At 36.8% G+C, this 18,289-nt stretch overlaps 1 protein-coding gene across 1 annotated transcript; it reads left to right on the top strand.

Annotated features, from left to right (window-relative positions):
* The first annotated feature begins 288 nt into the window (after positions 1-288).
* Positions 289-18,082, top strand: ANAPC4 (anaphase promoting complex subunit 4). The gene is made up of 28 exons (XM_058838409.1): positions 289-471; positions 1,074-1,179; positions 2,051-2,183; positions 2,905-2,979; positions 3,107-3,133; positions 3,237-3,281; positions 4,759-4,843; positions 5,218-5,328; positions 5,910-5,993; positions 6,250-6,336; positions 7,048-7,112; positions 7,206-7,248; positions 7,356-7,432; positions 7,868-7,968; positions 8,048-8,099; positions 8,387-8,442; positions 9,686-9,732; positions 10,642-10,698; positions 10,861-10,917; positions 11,480-11,573; positions 12,248-12,345; positions 12,855-12,916; positions 13,008-13,046; positions 13,132-13,233; positions 14,348-14,425; positions 15,156-15,326; positions 16,476-16,599; positions 16,950-18,082. Exons 1-28 carry the CDS (start codon positions 364-366, stop codon positions 17,163-17,165), a joined length of 2,400 nt encoding a protein of 799 aa, XP_058694392.1. The 5' UTR covers positions 289-363; the 3' UTR covers positions 17,166-18,082.
* The last annotated feature ends 207 nt before the right edge of the window (positions 18,083-18,289 follow it).

Below are 18,289 nucleotides of genomic sequence, written 5' to 3'. Positions count from 1 at the left end.
AAAAAATATATTTAGTACTAAATAGTAAGTGTGCGGAGCGGGAAGAGCCTGACCTGCCTCCCTGCGCCCGCCCGGCCTCGGCGCTGCGGTGGTCCCGCTGCCGAGGCCCGCCCTGCTCCAGGGATTACCCTCACGGCTCCCGGGGCCCGCCCCGCTGCCGAGGCCCGCCCCGCTCCAGGGATTACCCTCACGGCTCCCGGGGCCCTCCCCATTGCCGAGGCCCGCCCCGATGCCGAGATCACCCGCACGGCTCCGCCCCGCAGCCAGGCCCAGCCCGCTCCTTGCCGCCCTCGCCGCGGCGGGAAGTGCCGCCCCCGGAAGCGGGAGCCGAGGCCCGGCGGGTCCCGGCCGAGCTCCGCAGCCATGCCCGCCTTCAGGCAGGTGGGCGAGAAGCAGCTGCCACAGGAGGTCGTGTTCATGTCCTGGTCCCCCAAAAGGGACCTCATCGCCCTGGCTAACCGAGCGGGGGAGGTGAGTGCGGGTGCCGGGGAAGGAGCACGGGAGGGACGGATGCTGCCTCTTCCTGCAGGCCCAGATGCCTTTGCTGTTACCTGGGGCATGTTTCGCGTAAGCCTGGCCAGGCATTTAGGGATAGCAATTTTTTAAATCAAGCGTCTTAATACATACTGCTCCTTCATTTTTTTGCATTCGGATTTCCGGACAAATTCACATATGATGTGCTCGTTGCTTGTTTGTGGGCTTTTAAAGTGCATGAAAGTTCCTATTTAAATTAAATCTACTTTTGAGTACTTCTTCCCCTGGAGCTGCAGTATGTGATCAGGCATAAAGACAAGACTTGTGCTTTCGGGTTGTTTGCTAGAGAGGTGATGAATAACCCTTGTTGATTAGGAGGTTTTATTCTTATGCAAGGCTCAACTTATTTCTCTGTACTACTGTAAACCATGTGCTGCCCTCTAAAATAACAGAGGAGTAAATCATTTGTTACAGAAGCAGATGGTGCTTAAGACACAGGAATTAAAAACTGGTAAAAAACTGCATCCTGAACTGATTTACAAACTTTTATTAAGGGGAGAATGTAGTTTAAGTTTGTCTTTAATGCATTTACTTTGTAGGTTTTACTTCATCGACTTGCAAACTTTCAACGTGTGTGGAGTTTACCTCCAAATGAAAATACAGGAAAAGAAGTGACTGCTCTTGCTTGGAGACCAGATGGCAAAAGTAATGTCAAGTATATGAGGTGATATGGTGCGATAAAACCCCATGGGAAATCATGAAGGATGATACTTCTCATCTGTGAAGGAAATTTTCAAGTAAACTGTGTTTGAAGAAAAGGGTGGCTTAATTTTATGTAGGTTCATTCCCAGTAATAGAGAGATTAACACTGTTGAATGCAATTGCAAGAAAGATTTGTAAGCCAGATTTATGTCCCAAATGCTTCTTTTCAGGGTATAGCAAAATTTTAACCTCCTAACTAAACAGGATATTTTGTATGAACTAGAGTTTATTGAGAAAGAAGCTGTCTGATGAGGATTGATTGAAGAGCTTAGCTTACTTAGCATAGGCAAACCTTCATAGGCTAAAATTGCTCTAATTCTAGACCAGAGAAGAAAAAAAAGCCTTTTCCTTATTAATAAAAATGTTGAAATTAGTAGCTCAATAAATTTACGCCAGAAATCAGTTATTTTTTTATTCACTGGAGGTGGGAGAATGGGAGCAATCTTCTTCCATGACATGTGGATAAAAACTAACCATATTGTTTTATGATGGCATCTGAAGAGTTTAAGAAACTTCTTTTTAGGCTGATTTCCTGTGATTATAAGGAAGTACATACAGAAACCTCTGCCTATTTGCTATTATGGATGAAGAAAGTGCTGCAAAAGTTGCTCAGCAACTTATAATTTGTGGTTTTTGTCCACCAAACCTTGCTGGTGGACAATGTTATATATAGTATTGGACTCAAATCTGCAAAATTGGAGGCCTCTATCAGAACTATTGTTAGAAGTGTTAGAAGCATGTTGAGTTCTAGGTCAGGGTAAGATACAGAGTTTTGCACATTGGTTATTTATACATGTTACTTGTCGTTCTGTAGTTTTGGCTTTTGGCCTTGCTGATACCAAGCGAATTATTCTGTGTGATGTAGAAAAACCTGAAAGCTTGCACTCCTTCTCTGTGGACTTATCTATTACATACATGCATTGGATGGAAGTAACCGAGGAAAGCAGGTGAGTCTGAAAAGAAGTAAATCATAGGGTATGTAATGCCACCCTACTGATAATTTATACTTGGAATGTTACAAGCAGTCACATAAAATAATACAGTGTTCCACAGCTGTGGGTTTTTTTGATCACTTGGCTAAAATTTTCAATTTTTTAGAACAGACACTTTTCATATCCGTATTTTTAGTGCTAATACCTTAGTCTTGTGGTTCTCTGGGTGATACATTAAATTTCAGCATGATCTTGTGCTTCTCCTTAAGAGCTGCTTAATCTAGTGTTAGCATGTACAGTCTGTCTTATGATCCAGTTTGCTTCAATATCAATCAATTTAAACTAAGTATAGAAGGTTTGGAGAGAGTTTAAACAGTTAGACAATAACTGCATTTCAGGTAATGAAGGATGTGGTGACAAGCCTCTGAGCCAGCAGATATAAACTTTGTTCACTGAAAATAAAAATAAGATTTTCAGTTCTTTTGTTAATTTGATCACTTGATAAGTTATTGAAGGTCCCATAAATGACTGTCCTCTGATATTTGTAATTTCAAAATGCATAATGCATTGAGTTATGTACTTACAGTTCCATATATATTAATTATGATATATATAATATAATTATATATTAACATAATTGTATAATTATATTATACTCTTAACTCTGGAGTTGAAAAGAAAGCCTCTTCTCATTTTTACAGCTTGGGCAATAAAGACAGTGTTATGTCTTTTTCAGTGTTCTCACTTCCTTTTACAATGCTGAAGATGAATCAAACCTCCTTTTGCCTAAATTACCAGCACTACCAAAAAAGTAAGTGTTACACTAGTAAGCTTGAGGAAATACCATTTGTCATTTGTTGTCATTATTTTGGGTATTCATCCTTAATGCTCTACAGACATCTGATCATTGTTACTGAGAGTAATTTTTTTCTTTTCAGTTACAGTACCACTGCAAAAATTTTCAGGTAAGAAATTGTCATGTTATAACTCTCTATTTTTTAATTTTATTTTGTTTTCTGGTATTGAGACAAACTACATAAGCCCTAATCACATGTTTTGTATTTTCAGTGAAGAAAAGTCAGATGAGATTATGAAGCTTCTGGGTGATGTCAGGTAAATTCTGGTTGTGGGTTGTTGGTTGAGGTTTTTTGTTTGGTGGCTTTTTTAGAGGTATAAAATAATGGATAATTGAATTTACTGTTAAGTTATTCACAATTGTTTTTTAAAGTCTCAGAGAAATTATATGGAATGTGTTTTTTTTAAGTACAGAGATAAAGTTCAAAATCTATATTAAAATTTCCATCAGTCACCTTTTCCCCTTAGTTTAGAGGGATTATAAGGCACTTTATCAGCAACTGCTGTTGGTGTCATGTCTTCTTTTTCTTAGCAGATTTCTTGGGGTGCATTTGAAGGCTGATTTATGTGTTACATAAGCTGGTCTTGTAGACATTTGTGAATGCTTGTTCTATACAGAGAATTCGTGGGGTTTTGTATGAGTGTGACAAATCTAAATTTAAAAGTAGCTCTGAAATTAGCCATATCAGTGTTACTTTAACCTAAGCATCTGTTATTAGGAAACACATGAAGGGCAGCTGGTGGAAGTGTAATTTAACAGAGACTGGCTTTGTGCAGTGCATTGTGCTGCTTTTTTGAGGAGGCCACTTAATGTCTCTGCCTTGTTTTTTCTATTTCACTGTTCCTTACAGTCTCACCACTCAGAACCACCCTCCTTGATTCAAATCTGCATCTCAATCACCAGTTACTCCTTTTTAAAAATTGGTAGCACTTCTTACAGTAGGATATCCTTGCTTGAGAGAGAGTGAGCTGCCTGTGGTGATGAGCTTTGTGAATTCTCTGTTCCCTTCATCTGCTCAATTAATCAAACCAAAAGTTTTTAAGATGTTTTTCTAAGTTCTGTGTTGGCTTTAGCAGAAACATTCTGCTTCAATGTATATTTATTTAGATATGTAACAGGTAGAAGTTGATTTTCTGGTATTTACAGGCTTTTTCCCAAGCCATTGTGGCACATATGTGTTAATAAGTGAGCAAAACATAGACCTGTCTGTCTCAGATCGTATTCTTTGAACTGGATTTCTGTTTCTGATGCTGTTGTTACTTCTGTGGCTGTTATTGCTGCTGGATCCATTTCAAATGTTCATTGCCTTTGAGGTGCTGAGGAGTGCCACTGAGTGAGTGTGACAAACTCACTCTGCATATAGTCAGGGTAAATTCAAAGTAGCTTTCTAATAATGCTTTCCAGCCGGCTTTGGTAAGGGGGGGCTTGCTAGAGATTTATTACTTTCAGTAAAAAAGGGCTCTCTGACTAAACTGTGCTATTTTTCCCCTATTCTCTCAGTTAGTGTAGTAATTGATACTCTTAATATAAATGTTAGAGACAGGTTTTATCAGTAAAATCTGAGCTAATTTGTTCATTTGTTTTTAAATTTCTTGAATTGCAAGTGTTTCCTTTATGCAGTGATTCTTTAGAGGAACATTGTTAAAGGGATGGTATTTAAGTATTAAGAATTGTATCTGTGTGCATTCAAACTTTTTTCAGTATGCTGATCGACACGTTCTTCTATTTTTATAGACTTAATGCTCTTGTTCTTGGTGGCAGCTCAGGATTTATTGAGATACATGCTTATGGAATGTTCAAGATTGCTACAGTAAATGGGGTATGCTTGGTTCCTTTCCATATTTTTTCTTCGTAATATAACAAACCACTGCTTAATTGGGTAAAAATATACCTATGCTTGCTTACACATAAGTGAAACTGCTGAAATTAAAGAAACTAATTGATTGGGTTGTTGGTTATTGATGGAAAGACATAACTGTAACTTTTAACTGGGGAATTTAGCACCTTGTTTCAAAGTTTGCTGTTAATACACAATAAAGAGAGTGGGGGGTTGTTCCTGAGTAACAGGTGAAAATTATACTTCATTTTTACATGTCATTGAACAGTCATCTTTGTATGTCAATGTGTTAGAGAAGTAAATATGTCTTAGAGAAAATGGAATGTTTTATTAACTGGTAAACTGGAATCCTTCAGGTGGCAGGGTCTTGTCGTGGACTGTGTTTGTCTAGTGATTTGAAATCACTGTCAGTTATTACAGAGATACAAAGCTCTTCAGACAGCGAAGCAGAGATAACATATTTTCAGGCAAGTAAAGTAATTTTAAAATGTTTTTTAGAAGTAAAACTTCTTTTAAAATTACATTCTGGTAGCTTTGTTGCTTTCCCATTATTTGCAGAAAAAACGAAAACTACCAGTTCCAGTTATTCTAAAATTAACCCCAGTTTAGCTTTTGAATTTATGATGTTAACATACAGTTTCACTGATGAGACTGACAGTGGTGATCTGGGGCATTCTTTTGAAATACTACTTTTAGAATGACATAAATTTATTCAACTGCAGTTGCAATTATTCAGATTTTCTTCATTCTGCACACAAAGGCATAACAGCAATGCTTTTGATTATCCTATCTTATCAGTCATCCTTAAAACTCTTACTGTTAGAGCTCCAAAATGTGGGACCTTATCAGATGTATTAAATCTTATAGATATATTAAAAATAGTTAGTGCTTCTTTGAATTAAATGCATTTTCTTCTTAAAATCAACCTTAAGGAATTGAGAACTAAGATTTTCTGTGGGTCCTTCCTTCTGTCTGCCTTTTAATTTCTGTAATCTATATATTAAAAGACAAATCATCTGTTAACCGTTGCTTTTTTCATTTGTTATAGTTGGACACTAGTCTATTATCAAGTTACTTACCTGAGGTAACTCGAATGGCCCGGAAGTTTACTCACATCTCAACTCTGTTACAGGTATAGTTGTGTTACACCATCCTTTCAGTCTTGTGGTTCTGCAGGCTTTGACATTCTAATGCAAGTGAATTAAATGTTTTCTAGTAGGAAGCTTGAGTTTGTTTTAAGTAAATGTGAAGCTCCAACTTGGAATTTGGTAATAAATTGTATGTACGACCTACAGTATATCTTCCCTTTATATTGTAACATCCATTTTTTGAAAGTGTTGTTGAAGGGGAGGAAGGAAATAATACTAATGCCGGTTTCTGTATTACAGTATATAAAGCTGTCATTGACATGCATGTGTGAAGCATGGGAAGAAATACTGATGCAGATGGACTCACGACTAACAAAATTTGTACAGGTACTGTAGGATTAACCATCCTTTAGGAAAAACACTTTTTGCAGTAGTTCTGTTGTTTTTGTTAGTCTACTGCATATCTTAATGTTTAAGCATGATGCCTCCAGATAACAATCTCTAAGTTCAGGGATGGCCTGGAAGCTCTTGTGTGTCAAGTGCTCTGATGTTGAAGGTACCTTCGTACAATCAAGCAAAATTGTATTGCGATACTTCTATTTATTCTGAATTTTTAAAAAATCATAGCTTTCAGCTTGCCCAGCTGTTGATCAGTTGTTTTCTATTTAAGGTTGTGCTCTTTGTACTTAAGTAATTGGTAAACTGATCACTGTAAATGGTCAGTAACAACACTTACAGCCTAGTTCAGTAGAACACATATAACTATCCATGTTTAAGATGCAATTGGATTTGCTTAAATTTTGTGTTCATTGACCATGGCCAGAAGTTAATGAATCTTGTAATTTATTTATTTTTTAAAATAGATTGTTTGTGATGGCAAACTGTTTAGAATTTTTATTGGGTAATGCAGTTGAAAATAACTTAAAATACTAGAAAAATTTCAGTGATCAGAAAATTTTCAGTGATCAGTAGTCTGATTTCAACATTCAAAGATATGGATGGGTTCTTTGAAATACTGTATATGGAGTGTCATCAGATAATTTGGTAGCCTGGGTTTAATCTCTTCACCAATCTTATTTCAATCGTTTTGACTGACAGGAAAAGAATACAACCACTTCTGTTCAGGATGAGTTTATGCAGCTGTTGTTATGGGGCAAAGCAAGGTAGTTACTGTTGTTTTATCTGAGTATGCCTTTGCACTTGATGTTGAAACACAAAATTAAATGCCTATTTGGTTCTCTCCCCACCTTCTTCAGTCTGGAACTTCAGGCATTACTAATGAACCAGCTGACAGTAAAGGTATGTTAACATATTTTTAAACATTCTAAACTAATCTATTTCAATATCTTTTAATAACTTTTATGTTAACAGAACATAAGTATATGATTGTATTTCTTTATTAACAGGGTTTAAAAAAACTTGGTCAGTCCATAGAGTCTTCCTATTCCAGTATACAAAAGTTGGTTATAAGTCATTTGCAGAGGTAAGTCACAGAATTTCCAATGAATTATAGATAAAATGGTATATTATATGCTCTGCTAAAAGACAATATGCTGTCTTGGTGGTGCTTTCTATGGACGTGTGCTGGTATAGGGACTGTGATCATGGGAAAATGTATTATTTCACTTTTGCATAGTAGAGAACTAGTGAAATATTTTGAGCAATCTCCATGATACATCACCTGTAAGTTGCTGCCTGGTGTGTTTTATGGGATCTATGCCAAATATTCACACTAAGTTTGTGTCATTGGGACAATACCTACTTTTTTCTGAAGTGATACCTTTACCTCTTGTTCATGCCAACTACCTTATAAAGCTTTGCACTTCACGCATTAGATGATAAAAATGTAGCACGCAGCAGAGCACTGGATTTCCAGAGGGTGAATAAAATGTCATACTTCTTTCCTCTGCCTTCCTAGCGGCTCTGAGGCACTTTTATACCACTTGAGTGAATTGAAAGGAATGGCTTTATGGAAACAAAAATACGAATCTCTTGGATTAGATGCAGCTGGAATTGATGGTACAGTAACACTACTGCTACTTACCTGCTCTGATTTCACTTTTGAAAGCTTAATAATAATGGTTAGCTTCTTTTACAGAGGCTATCACTGCTGTCGGTTCTTTCATCCTGAAGGCAAATGAGCTGCTTCAGTAAGTATAAAGTCTGAAGAGTTTAAAAATCATTCCTATTCAGTCTTGTATTGGAGGAGATTGATGGGCTGGGAACTGAGGAGGTTGGGAGAGCATGACTCCAGTGTTGGTGGTGAGCTTTCATCTTGTCTCACTGCATGTCAGACTCATACCACAAGAATAGTCTTGAAACATTGTATTGGCATTTTGAGAAAAACTGACAGTGCTTGTGGCCTTTCTTCTGTTAAGCCTGGAATGGCTTGTGACAGTCAGATATTGTAATTTCTTTTCTTGTTTTTCTTGTTTAGAGTGATTGACAGTAGTATGAAAAACTTCAAGGCATTTTTTCGATGGCTTTATGTTGGTAAGATTGATCATATAGTAATCATCCAGTATCTGTTTTATATTGAAATGCAGGCAAGTAACTGGGCCAATCTTAGTTATAACCATTTATTTTTTGCTATCATAGAAAATTTCTGGACATGTAAAGGAATATAGTTGGTGAGGCAAGAGTAATTACAATATTAAAGACAGATTTGATTTTAAATTCTCAATTTCTCAATTAAATTTAGTATATGTAGAGTGGGTATTGTATATACTTGACCTGGTATGCTGCTCCAAACTTTTCTGCTTCATGAGCAATTTGCTAGTCTTGATTTAGAGAAAAATAAAGGACTTTTTGTAGTCTACACCAGATTTTTGAAGTAAAGACTAATTCTCTTTTACTCTGTTACTTGCTGTTTTCTCCTGTGGCAGCCTAGTTACTTGTAAGCTTCTGCACAGCTTTAAACAGTCTCAGAATGTCCACATGCACTTAGTAGCCACCTTCAGTTGTGTCTAAGTAGCTGCAGAGAAAATGTTAGAAGGAAATGAAGCACGCTGTATTTTAGACTGCTTGTTTTTATAAAGTATTTATGAATAAGTTTATAACTTCTGTTTGATCTTTTTAGAACTATTTTACAAAAACTAAATGGTATGACCAGATACTGTAAACGCATCAGATAAGCAGTGTTAGCCATTAGTAGCAGGAATATAATAGTTCTAATTTTAAGAATTGTGGAAAGCAGAACTATTGAAGTTCTCAATCATAATGTTATTTTTACTGTTTGTTTGGTTTCAGACTAGATAGAGAACTTTATCCAAGCCTTGCAGATTTAAAATTAATCCTGTACAATTCTGTTAAAACACATTTTTCTGAGCGTGACAATTTTCATGTATTTTACATATATCCATTTTAGTACTCTTAGTATGGACATGAACAAATTCTTATGAGCCCTTTTCGTAATAATTTTGTTTTAGTCTTGTACAGGGCAGAATGTGGTTGGAAAAGATTAAAGATAAAAATTCTTCAAGATTTGTAATGTAAGCTAGTGAGACTAGAGAGACTTAATTTCAGTCTCAGTTTGTAATTCTTCATTCCAGGCTCTTCTGCTTCTAGTGAATTAATCTTTTTTAACAGCAGAGTCTTATTACATACATGAGAAAAATTAAGAATATTAGGAAAACATTATTAAAGTATTCATAAAACTAAAATTAAAAAAAATAAATTAAAAAAATAAAACCAGTATTAAAATATTAATGCAATAAGAATATAATTTTCCCCTCAGCAATGTTGAGGATGTCAGAAGATCATGTGCTTCCAGAGCTGAACAAGGTAATAGTAACATTTTCTGATCAATGGTGATATCCTCAATATTCTGCTCATCTTGAAAGCGGAATTAAAGGTTTCTTTTTGTTCCAGAACATGAAGGGTAGTGTCTGTGTAATTTTTTTGAGAAAGTTGATGCCTGCACATTCACACTAATATGCTGTTGTGCATAAATTACTTTTTCTGTTTTCTTTGTTAACACTACTGTATTTAGTATGCTGGGTATGCAAGGCCTCTGTATAGCAGCTCTTTATGTGCACTAAATGATGAAGTTAACCAGAGTGAGATTTTAATATCTTTATCAATGCCCCAGTAGAGGAGAGGGAATATAAAATAACACAATAATATAGTAATATAATACCTGCATCAAATCTTCAGCCACCATCACCCTGCCCTTACTTGAGGGCAGAGGTGCCTTCCAGAAATAGATAGGCTGGAGGAATGGACAGGGACCTCCTGCAATTCATGAATGAGAAAATGCAAGATTCTGTTGTGGGGTGGGCTAACCCCCTGTGAGTGCAGTGCTGGAGCCCATGCTTCTGGGAAGGTGTCAGTTTTGCCAGGATGATGTGGGATGCACGCTGGGCATGAGCCAGCAGTATGCCCTGACAAAGGGCAGGGCAGAGTGACCAGAGCTGTAGTAATGAGAGCATGGCCAGGAGGTCAGGGGAAGTAGTTACTGTCCTTATTTAGCACTTGTTGGTTACATCTCCAGTTTGGGACCGTCCTGTACAAGACAAGAATGGTCTGGGATGAGTTCAGCGAGCATTCCCAAATAGGTTGGAGGCTGGAACATTTGCCCTGTGAGTACAGGCTGAGGGAACTGTGCTTGTGCAGCCTATAGAATGTGTGTTCTGTGCTCATTGAAATGTATTTCTTACCCTTTGCTTTTCTCACTGTTTTTTTTCCTTTTAGATGACTCAAAAAGATATCACATTTGTTGCTGATTTTCTTACTGAGCACTTCAATGAGGTCAGTGATACTGGTTTTCAAAGTACATGATTTGACGGTATTTTTGCTGACAACAGCTGAATCTGAAAAATCCTAGACTAAAATAATTTGATCATCTTTTTGTTCACTACTTCTTATTATTTTTGTATTGAAATAGCGGGTTTGTTTGCATTATTTTTTTAGGCACCAGAACTTTACAATCGTAAAGGAAAATACTTCAATGTGGAGAGAGTTGGCCAGGTAAAGAACTAAGGAATAAATGCAAAAAGAATAAATGAGAAAATCCTTAGACAGAGAAGCTTTTAAAGCTGTGTCCACTTTTCTTCCCTGGCCCTTTTGCTCTGTGTTGTAGATACCAGTAATGGTAAAAGAGAGTAAATTGTTTCCCCTTATTATTAGGGAAATGAGGGTTTAAAACCTTGTAGTTTCACTTTACGCATGCTGTATTGTTAGGAAAAGACAAAAACATTTTAAACATTTTGCAGCAGTAAAACTCTAAAAGCCAGCTTCAGCAAAACTGATGTGTTTGTTGTCTGTATGGCATTAATCACTGCATTTCAAAACATTTGTGTTCAGACTTGATTTAAAAATCAGTTTCTTAGGAAAGTACCAGCATATGATCTTAAACAGTAGTTGATTTTTCTTATTGTTTCTAGTTGGAGTGCAATATTTAGTTTTAAGACTATGGCATGTTAGTTTAACAGGAAATGTTTATTATATTCACTAGGGGCAATAGTGAAGGTGAATTCTAATGTTCCCTATTCTTCAGTTGCCATCTTAAAAATGTGTGTTTCTTTTCTAGTACTTGAAAGATGAAGATGATGACCTTGTGTCACCACCTAATACAGAGGGAAACCAGTGGTTTAACTTTCTTAAAGATAGTACTCATCTTAAAGGTAATATGCTTTCATGAAAAAGAAGTGAATGCAAGATACATGTAGAATGTAACAAATGTAGAAGAGTTATCTTTTTTCATGCTTATGAGTTCCTTCTGTAGTGTTACTCATTCATCTTTATCTGAGTGGAATAAAATAAATGGGCCTTGTTATTTTGCACAGGGTTTATGTAGCTGCTTACCTAGTCAGTTACCATTTTGTGGATACTGGGAGTTCCCCATCTTTTCTGTACCCATCTCAGAAGTGTTGGTGCAGAGGGAATCCCAGAAAAGGTCTATTTTAGGATATCTTAATTCCAGTTCAAGAAAGTAATAGTTATGCTTAGGTTATACCTGGGGGGAGTGTCCTAACTTGTTCCCTTTCACTGGACTCAGAGACTGTTTTGTTAATTCATGGTGAAAAATAAGTAAGAGACTATAATGAGCAGATGGTGACAATTATTCTAGTTTAACTTTAGAAACCAAAGACTCTAAAACCTTGACAGCAGAAGCTGCTTATGATAGAATTTGCCACAGTTACCTTTTCCTGCCTATTTATTTCAATAAAAAGGGGGGAAATGGTAGCATTTTTGTTTGGAAAACAGTCTTTAGAAAATCTAGTTTTAGAGATAAAAATGGTCTAATATGTTTTTATAGAGATAAACCATTTTTAAAATTAACTTTGTCTATTTACAGAAAGCCCACTTCTGTTTCCCTATTATCCTGAGAAATCACTGCATTTTGTCAAAAGGCAAATGGAAGGAGTCATTGATCAGTGTTTACAAAAGCCAGCAGTAAGTTCAGTTTTTAAAAATGACTTTATTTTAGGGATGGTATTCAACTGAAGGTAGCAGTCATGCTTTGCAAGGCCTGAAGCTTTAATCTTTGCCTTTGAGTGCCTACAGTTAAGGTATAGTCCAGCTTCACTGCTGGGGTATCTCAAGCCCTTGGCCAGGGAGATGACAATGGGGGATTTTTTTGTTTAACATCCACTGTTCACACAATTTTGGGATCTGGTTTTAATGTTAATTACGTGTGTGTATGTGCTATGTAGCAGTTAACTGTCTTAGTTGGCAATACATTAATCTAACATGGAGAAACATGAAACAAGTATATGAAGTGACAGTAGTGTTTGCATTTGGGATATTAATTCCAGGATAAATATTGGTGAAATTTTCTTTCAGATGTACTCAGAGATTGTTGGTTGGTTGGTTGCTTGTTTGATTTTTTTTATATCTTAAAAAGATGTATAATTATGAATAACTGCCTGTATTTTATGACCTATTTTTATTATATTTGTTAGGATGTAATTGGAAAGTCAGTGCATCAAGCAGTCTGCATGTCTCTCTACAAAATTTCTCAAAGGTATTTCTTTATTAAAAGCAGCTAAAGAAATTTGCAACTGAAACTCATGCATGAGTAGCATTTTATAAACTGCTTTGTCTTTCCTTTGCAGTGAAGATTCCACACCTCAGTTATTTAAATTACCATTTCTGTAAGTATGCTGCTATTCTTGTTCCATATAGTTTACCAGTTATTAAAACTTGATCTAAATTTTCATTTCTTTCCCCACATTGCAGGTGGAACGACAAAACATCTAATTTACATTATGTTCTCTTCACCATGTTGGAAAATTCTATTTCTAGAATACACATTTTGAGGAGACATACTGATACTTCCAGGTGAGACAAAATGAGGGTGAGCTTTGCCACATTTGTACAGTTGCAATTCAAATCTATTTGTAAAAATAAGGAACGAGTACCATGAATAGAGTCTTTCTTGGATACTAGAGAAAATGAAGAGTGCATTAAGAAGTGCAGCAGGAAACTGCAGCAGAAATTCATGTTTTATCAGACTCAGAAAATCTAATCTCAAGACCCAAAATGGTTCTGGGATAAGGAAAATTCAGACTCCATTAGATTACTGCTCACAGAATTAGTTATTTATGCAAACTTGTGAAAAATTACTGAGAATCCTGCTTCCAGTGTTGCTTTGTCTTGCTTTGTCTTACTGTAAATAGTATTCTTTGATTAATGCCTTGCAGTCTGCAATTTAATACTTTTGGAAATATGGGGACTGCACTCAGAGGTGCATTAAATAGAATGCATCTCTTTTGGGGTATGGATCTGTGTACCTTCAGGAGTTTGTGTACCTTGATGTGATTTGTTACACTATGATGGTGCTGATGCAACTGTTCAAGCTGCATTCTATCAGTGGGATGGCTGAAGTAAGCTAGGTTTAAAAACAACTAAAACTCCTCCTCTCTGTAAAATACTGATTTTTATAATCTGCCATTTAATTTGAGGAGACAGTGAATTGGGTGAGACTGCGATGGAGTGGGAATTTGTAAAGTACTTTTACTGCTGAGGAAAGCACATGGTGAAACCGTCTTTTGTGTTTCCAGTTCATAGCTGCTGATGACAGAATTACTGCCTTGTGGTGACTTCTAGTTCCTCTCTCATCGATTCCTAAAACAATCTAACTTCTTTTGCTGTGGATAAACAAGAAACAAAATGAACCTGAGACTAGGACAATTGAGGATTATTCAGTAAAAGAACTGTATCCCATAAGCTAGATGTAGTTTTCTATTTTACTCCATTAGTCACTTTTTTCCTAAGGAGCAGAAGAATCTAAAGGGTTCCCATCCACCAATCACATTATTTTGTCATGTAGCTATGTAGTGTGCTAAGTTTAGATGGGCTTTTTCACCGTCTTGTACCACAGTTGCCATTAGAGATTTTGGATTCTTAGTGAAGGGAAAGGTTTTTGTCACTGAGATAATTAAATCTGTTCTAGGTCTGTCAGTAATGGGATTCTTGCAGTAGAGTTTGGAAACTTCTTGAACAACAGCATAAATGAGAGCTCAGACTCCAGGTCAGTATATTTGATTTTTCTTGTAGATTGCTGAATTAAAGATCATATTTCCTAGTGATCTTCTTTTGTTTGCATTGTTACCTTTGAAGTTCACTCACCTGGGTGAATCAGGGTGTAAGAAATGGCGCAGGGGCATGAAGCTGCAGAGTTGTGCGAATCTTACCTTGCACTTCATCTCAAGGTCAAGTAAATTTTAGTTTTCCAGCTGAAAACTAAAGCTTTAACACATCTTGCAACACATTTGTTGCAAGAAACAAATCTAGCTGTAAACAAGTATTGTTCTGTGATGTTCTTTAAGTAGGATAAAACTCGGTGTGCCTGAATGTAGCCATCTTACAAGGCATATGATAGACTAAACTTGTCCTTTTCATGTAGGAAAGCCATATGTGATTTGCCCTCAGTACCTTCAGCTGTATTTCTAAATTTTCTTTGGTATTTATGTTTACTGTTCCTTATGTTTCATCTGAAATGTGAAGGTTGCTAGTAAGGGTTTTTTGTGAGTTGCTTTTATTTCCCCTTCAGAATAATTTTTCCTGCATGATACAGGGGTCTGCCAACTTATGGCTATCATTCAGTGTCATAGCTGCACAACTGACCTCTTTTATTATTTACCGTGAAGCTCATTGTTAAGTACTGAATACTTTTTAACATGAGTGCTGTGCAACTTCAAAATATTTTAGTTCTGCATTCTCTTATATTACTTGATGCTTTCTAAATTATTTTCCTGTAGATGCTACAGTTGTTTGGATGCTCACTTCTATGATGATGAAACTGTAACTGTAGTTCTGAAAGAGAGTGTTCAACAAGAGGGGAAGGAGAGAGTCTTGGCGCAGCTGCCTTTATCTTCAGTATATACGGATGAGGACCAAGATGGGAAATTCATTTGGGATTCTATGGAAAGGTATTGAAAAACCTTGAGCAAATCTGAAAGTACAGAACTGAAAAGCAAATTGAGCAAATATTGTAACTGTGAACAGTTACTCATACTTTGTATGTGTGTAAATATTTTAAGGACAGATAGTCTTTTTCTGCCAGGAGAGTAGTATGGGGGAGATGGAAGCTTCCTAAATAGTTTGTTTTGTAGTTTTTGGGAGCTTGGGTTTGGGTTTTTGATCCTGATACTACTTCTGTATCTGGTTGTCATGAGATGCAAGAATCAGCCGAAGACACCTTGTAGAATCAGAAATCTTCTTTTCTTTAGAAGATGCTGACTTTGCTAGTCAGAATACTTCAATTTAGGATGTTTTCTGCATATATGCTCGTATACCTCTGCTTTGTAATAAGAATACACAGGTGTTTCTTGATCTTTCCTTGGTAGTCACCCTTACAAAAATTGTCAGATGAACCTTAAAACATCAGAACTGGTACCACTGTCTGCATTGGCATAGGTGGAGGAGAGTATCATGTGAAAGTGAACACACACACACACAAAGGCTAATGTAGTTCAAGCAGCAAATCCAGTATTTTAGTTTTCTCCCATTCTCTGGTGGTTTGCTTAAGATGTGTTTGTATTTCAAAATAAAGAGCCATGCTGAACTGTAAATTAACTTTTTTATGCCACTAAGATATTGTGTATTGAAGAATGAACAGAAAATATTAAGAGCAAATTCAAACTAAGCCTGGCTGCTGTTAGAGGTAGGGAGTATCTTCATGCAATCCCTGTGAGTGGGGTACTGATGCATATTGGAAAGGTCATGGAGGCCAAACTTCTGGGTAAGGGGTGGCACTGCATCCAGGACTGTGTTCAGAAACTCCTCTTTGTGCAGAGGAGAGGTTTGAGGAAAAGCCACCCACATCCTGCTATAGCTGTTTTTTGTGGGAATATCAGATTTTACAACTCCCTTCTCACCTGCTGTAATGTTTTTAACTCGGTTGGAACATGCTGTGTCTCTGCAGTTGGATCTCCTGCTCTTGAGTATCGTAGTGGCATTATGATGGTTTCAGAGGCTTATCTGCTTGTTGCATATGATGAAATTTAGGCTTAAGAAACAGAAGTTTTTTCTTAGAACTGCAGTTGTTGTGAACCAGCTTTGTGCTTTTTTCCTTGCAGGCTGGATGAACGAAGTGGTGAGATACCCACACGTACTGTCTTCTTGGAGGGTCAGTGGAGAGTGCTGGAGAATATGAAAGCTCAGTATGTTTCTGTAAATGGCATTAGAAAAGTTTCTTGTGTGGTAAGTGCAGTATCTCTGAAAAAGCCTATCTGTTAAAGGAAGTGTGCTGACTGAAGTGGTAACCTAAAAGTTACTTTTTTTTTTTTTAACAAATAGATTATTTTCTCATAATCTGCTACTACTGTGTCATTCATATCTGTCTAATAGCACAGGATGGAAAACTTTAACAGAAGGTAATAGATCTACTTGCTTTACTTCTCAGCCTGTAAAGCAATAAAAAAGTTGCTAATTCCCTTGAAACCTCCATTTCAAAGATAGGTTATTTTCAAAGCTGTTGTCCAACAATTAAAATGCTGTTGGTGTTTTTACTTATTTAGTCATTAACAGGAACTTCTTAACTGTCTCTATAGCTAAGTTCAAACCTTCGCCATATCAGGGTGTTTGAGATGGATGTAGAGGATGATGGGGAAGTTGAGGAAGAAGAGGAAGAAGAAACAACTCAGATTGCAGCTGGGGAACCTGATGAGCCAAATCAGCCTGCAGATGGCCAGGACAATGTGTGTGATGCGTCTGCTGAAGAACTACCTGATGAAACTGAAGAACATGAGACAAGTCTGGATCCTTGAAACAGACTTTGGTAATAGTAAAGGGACAGAACCGAACTGTAAATACTGTTTTTAATGGCACAAAGAAATTGTATATTGAAGAATGAACAGAAAACGTTAAAAGCAGGTTCAAACTCATTCTGGCTGCTATAATAAGCAGGGGTGTTATCCATACTGTCCCTGGGACTGGGAGTGATGTGGAGTGATACATTTCAAAGGTTATCTAACTAGTTAGAAAGCAATTTTACTTCAGGCTGCTGAGATGATGGATCCCATACCTCCTCAAGCAGCTGAATCAAGTTGGAATTCTATATTGCTTCTCAGCTAAGACTGTGTTCTAGAGTACCTTTATTGACTCTTTTTTGTCTGGCACATGGTTTGGTACCAGCTAGAGCCTTGAAAGCTTTTCTATTTGCTATTTTTAATAGGTGTGGAGAAGAAGAAATACCAACTGAAGTTTTTGTAGCTAGGCTGTTCAGTCCTGTACTGTTACAAAGATAAAATAAAGTTGTATATAATACCAACAAAACTTGGGGTCTAATTCTTTGCTTCTCAGACTTTGTGTTCTAATAATGGGTAAGAAAGTTTTTTGTAGAACCAAACCGTAAGATTGCAAATCAGTGTAGGGCTAGTTACACAACAAAATTTAGCAACTGTTAATGAAATACATAGTTTTGAAAGCTCTTCGGAGCTTTATCTATCCTTGGTAACACAGCATTTCAAGCTATGCAGTTCTTTAGTCCTCAGTGTAATGTGTGTGTGCAGTGCACGATTTTTCAAATGTTTGCATGTCTCAGCCTGCCTAGTTTCTGTGAATTTGTTCCTGAAAGCCTGTCTTCTCAATCTGGAATTTTTTGTAATGAAAAATTTCAAGAGAGTATAATTTTTCACTCTGATTTAGCATTGGAGGTTGTGCATAGCCCTCAGCATAATCATGTTATTTGCAATTTACATATTACTGTAGGCGTGATGTAGTGCTAAGCAGTACAAACTAGAAACAGTGTTTAGAAATCTAAAATACTTTCTTCCCTACTAGCTGTCATTATTAACTGACTTTAAACTCTGCTCTTTGAATGAACAATGCTGCTTAATGCATGATCTTTGTTTAGAACAGTGAGTGTACCTTGTATTTGTGAAGAGGACCA

The sequence above is a fragment of the Poecile atricapillus genome, chromosome 4 (assembly GCF_030490865.1).
Source record: "Poecile atricapillus isolate bPoeAtr1 chromosome 4, bPoeAtr1.hap1, whole genome shotgun sequence".
Taxonomy (NCBI): Eukaryota; Metazoa; Chordata; class Aves; order Passeriformes; family Paridae; genus Poecile; species Poecile atricapillus.
This window is presented reverse-complemented; position numbering and strand designations above follow the sequence as displayed.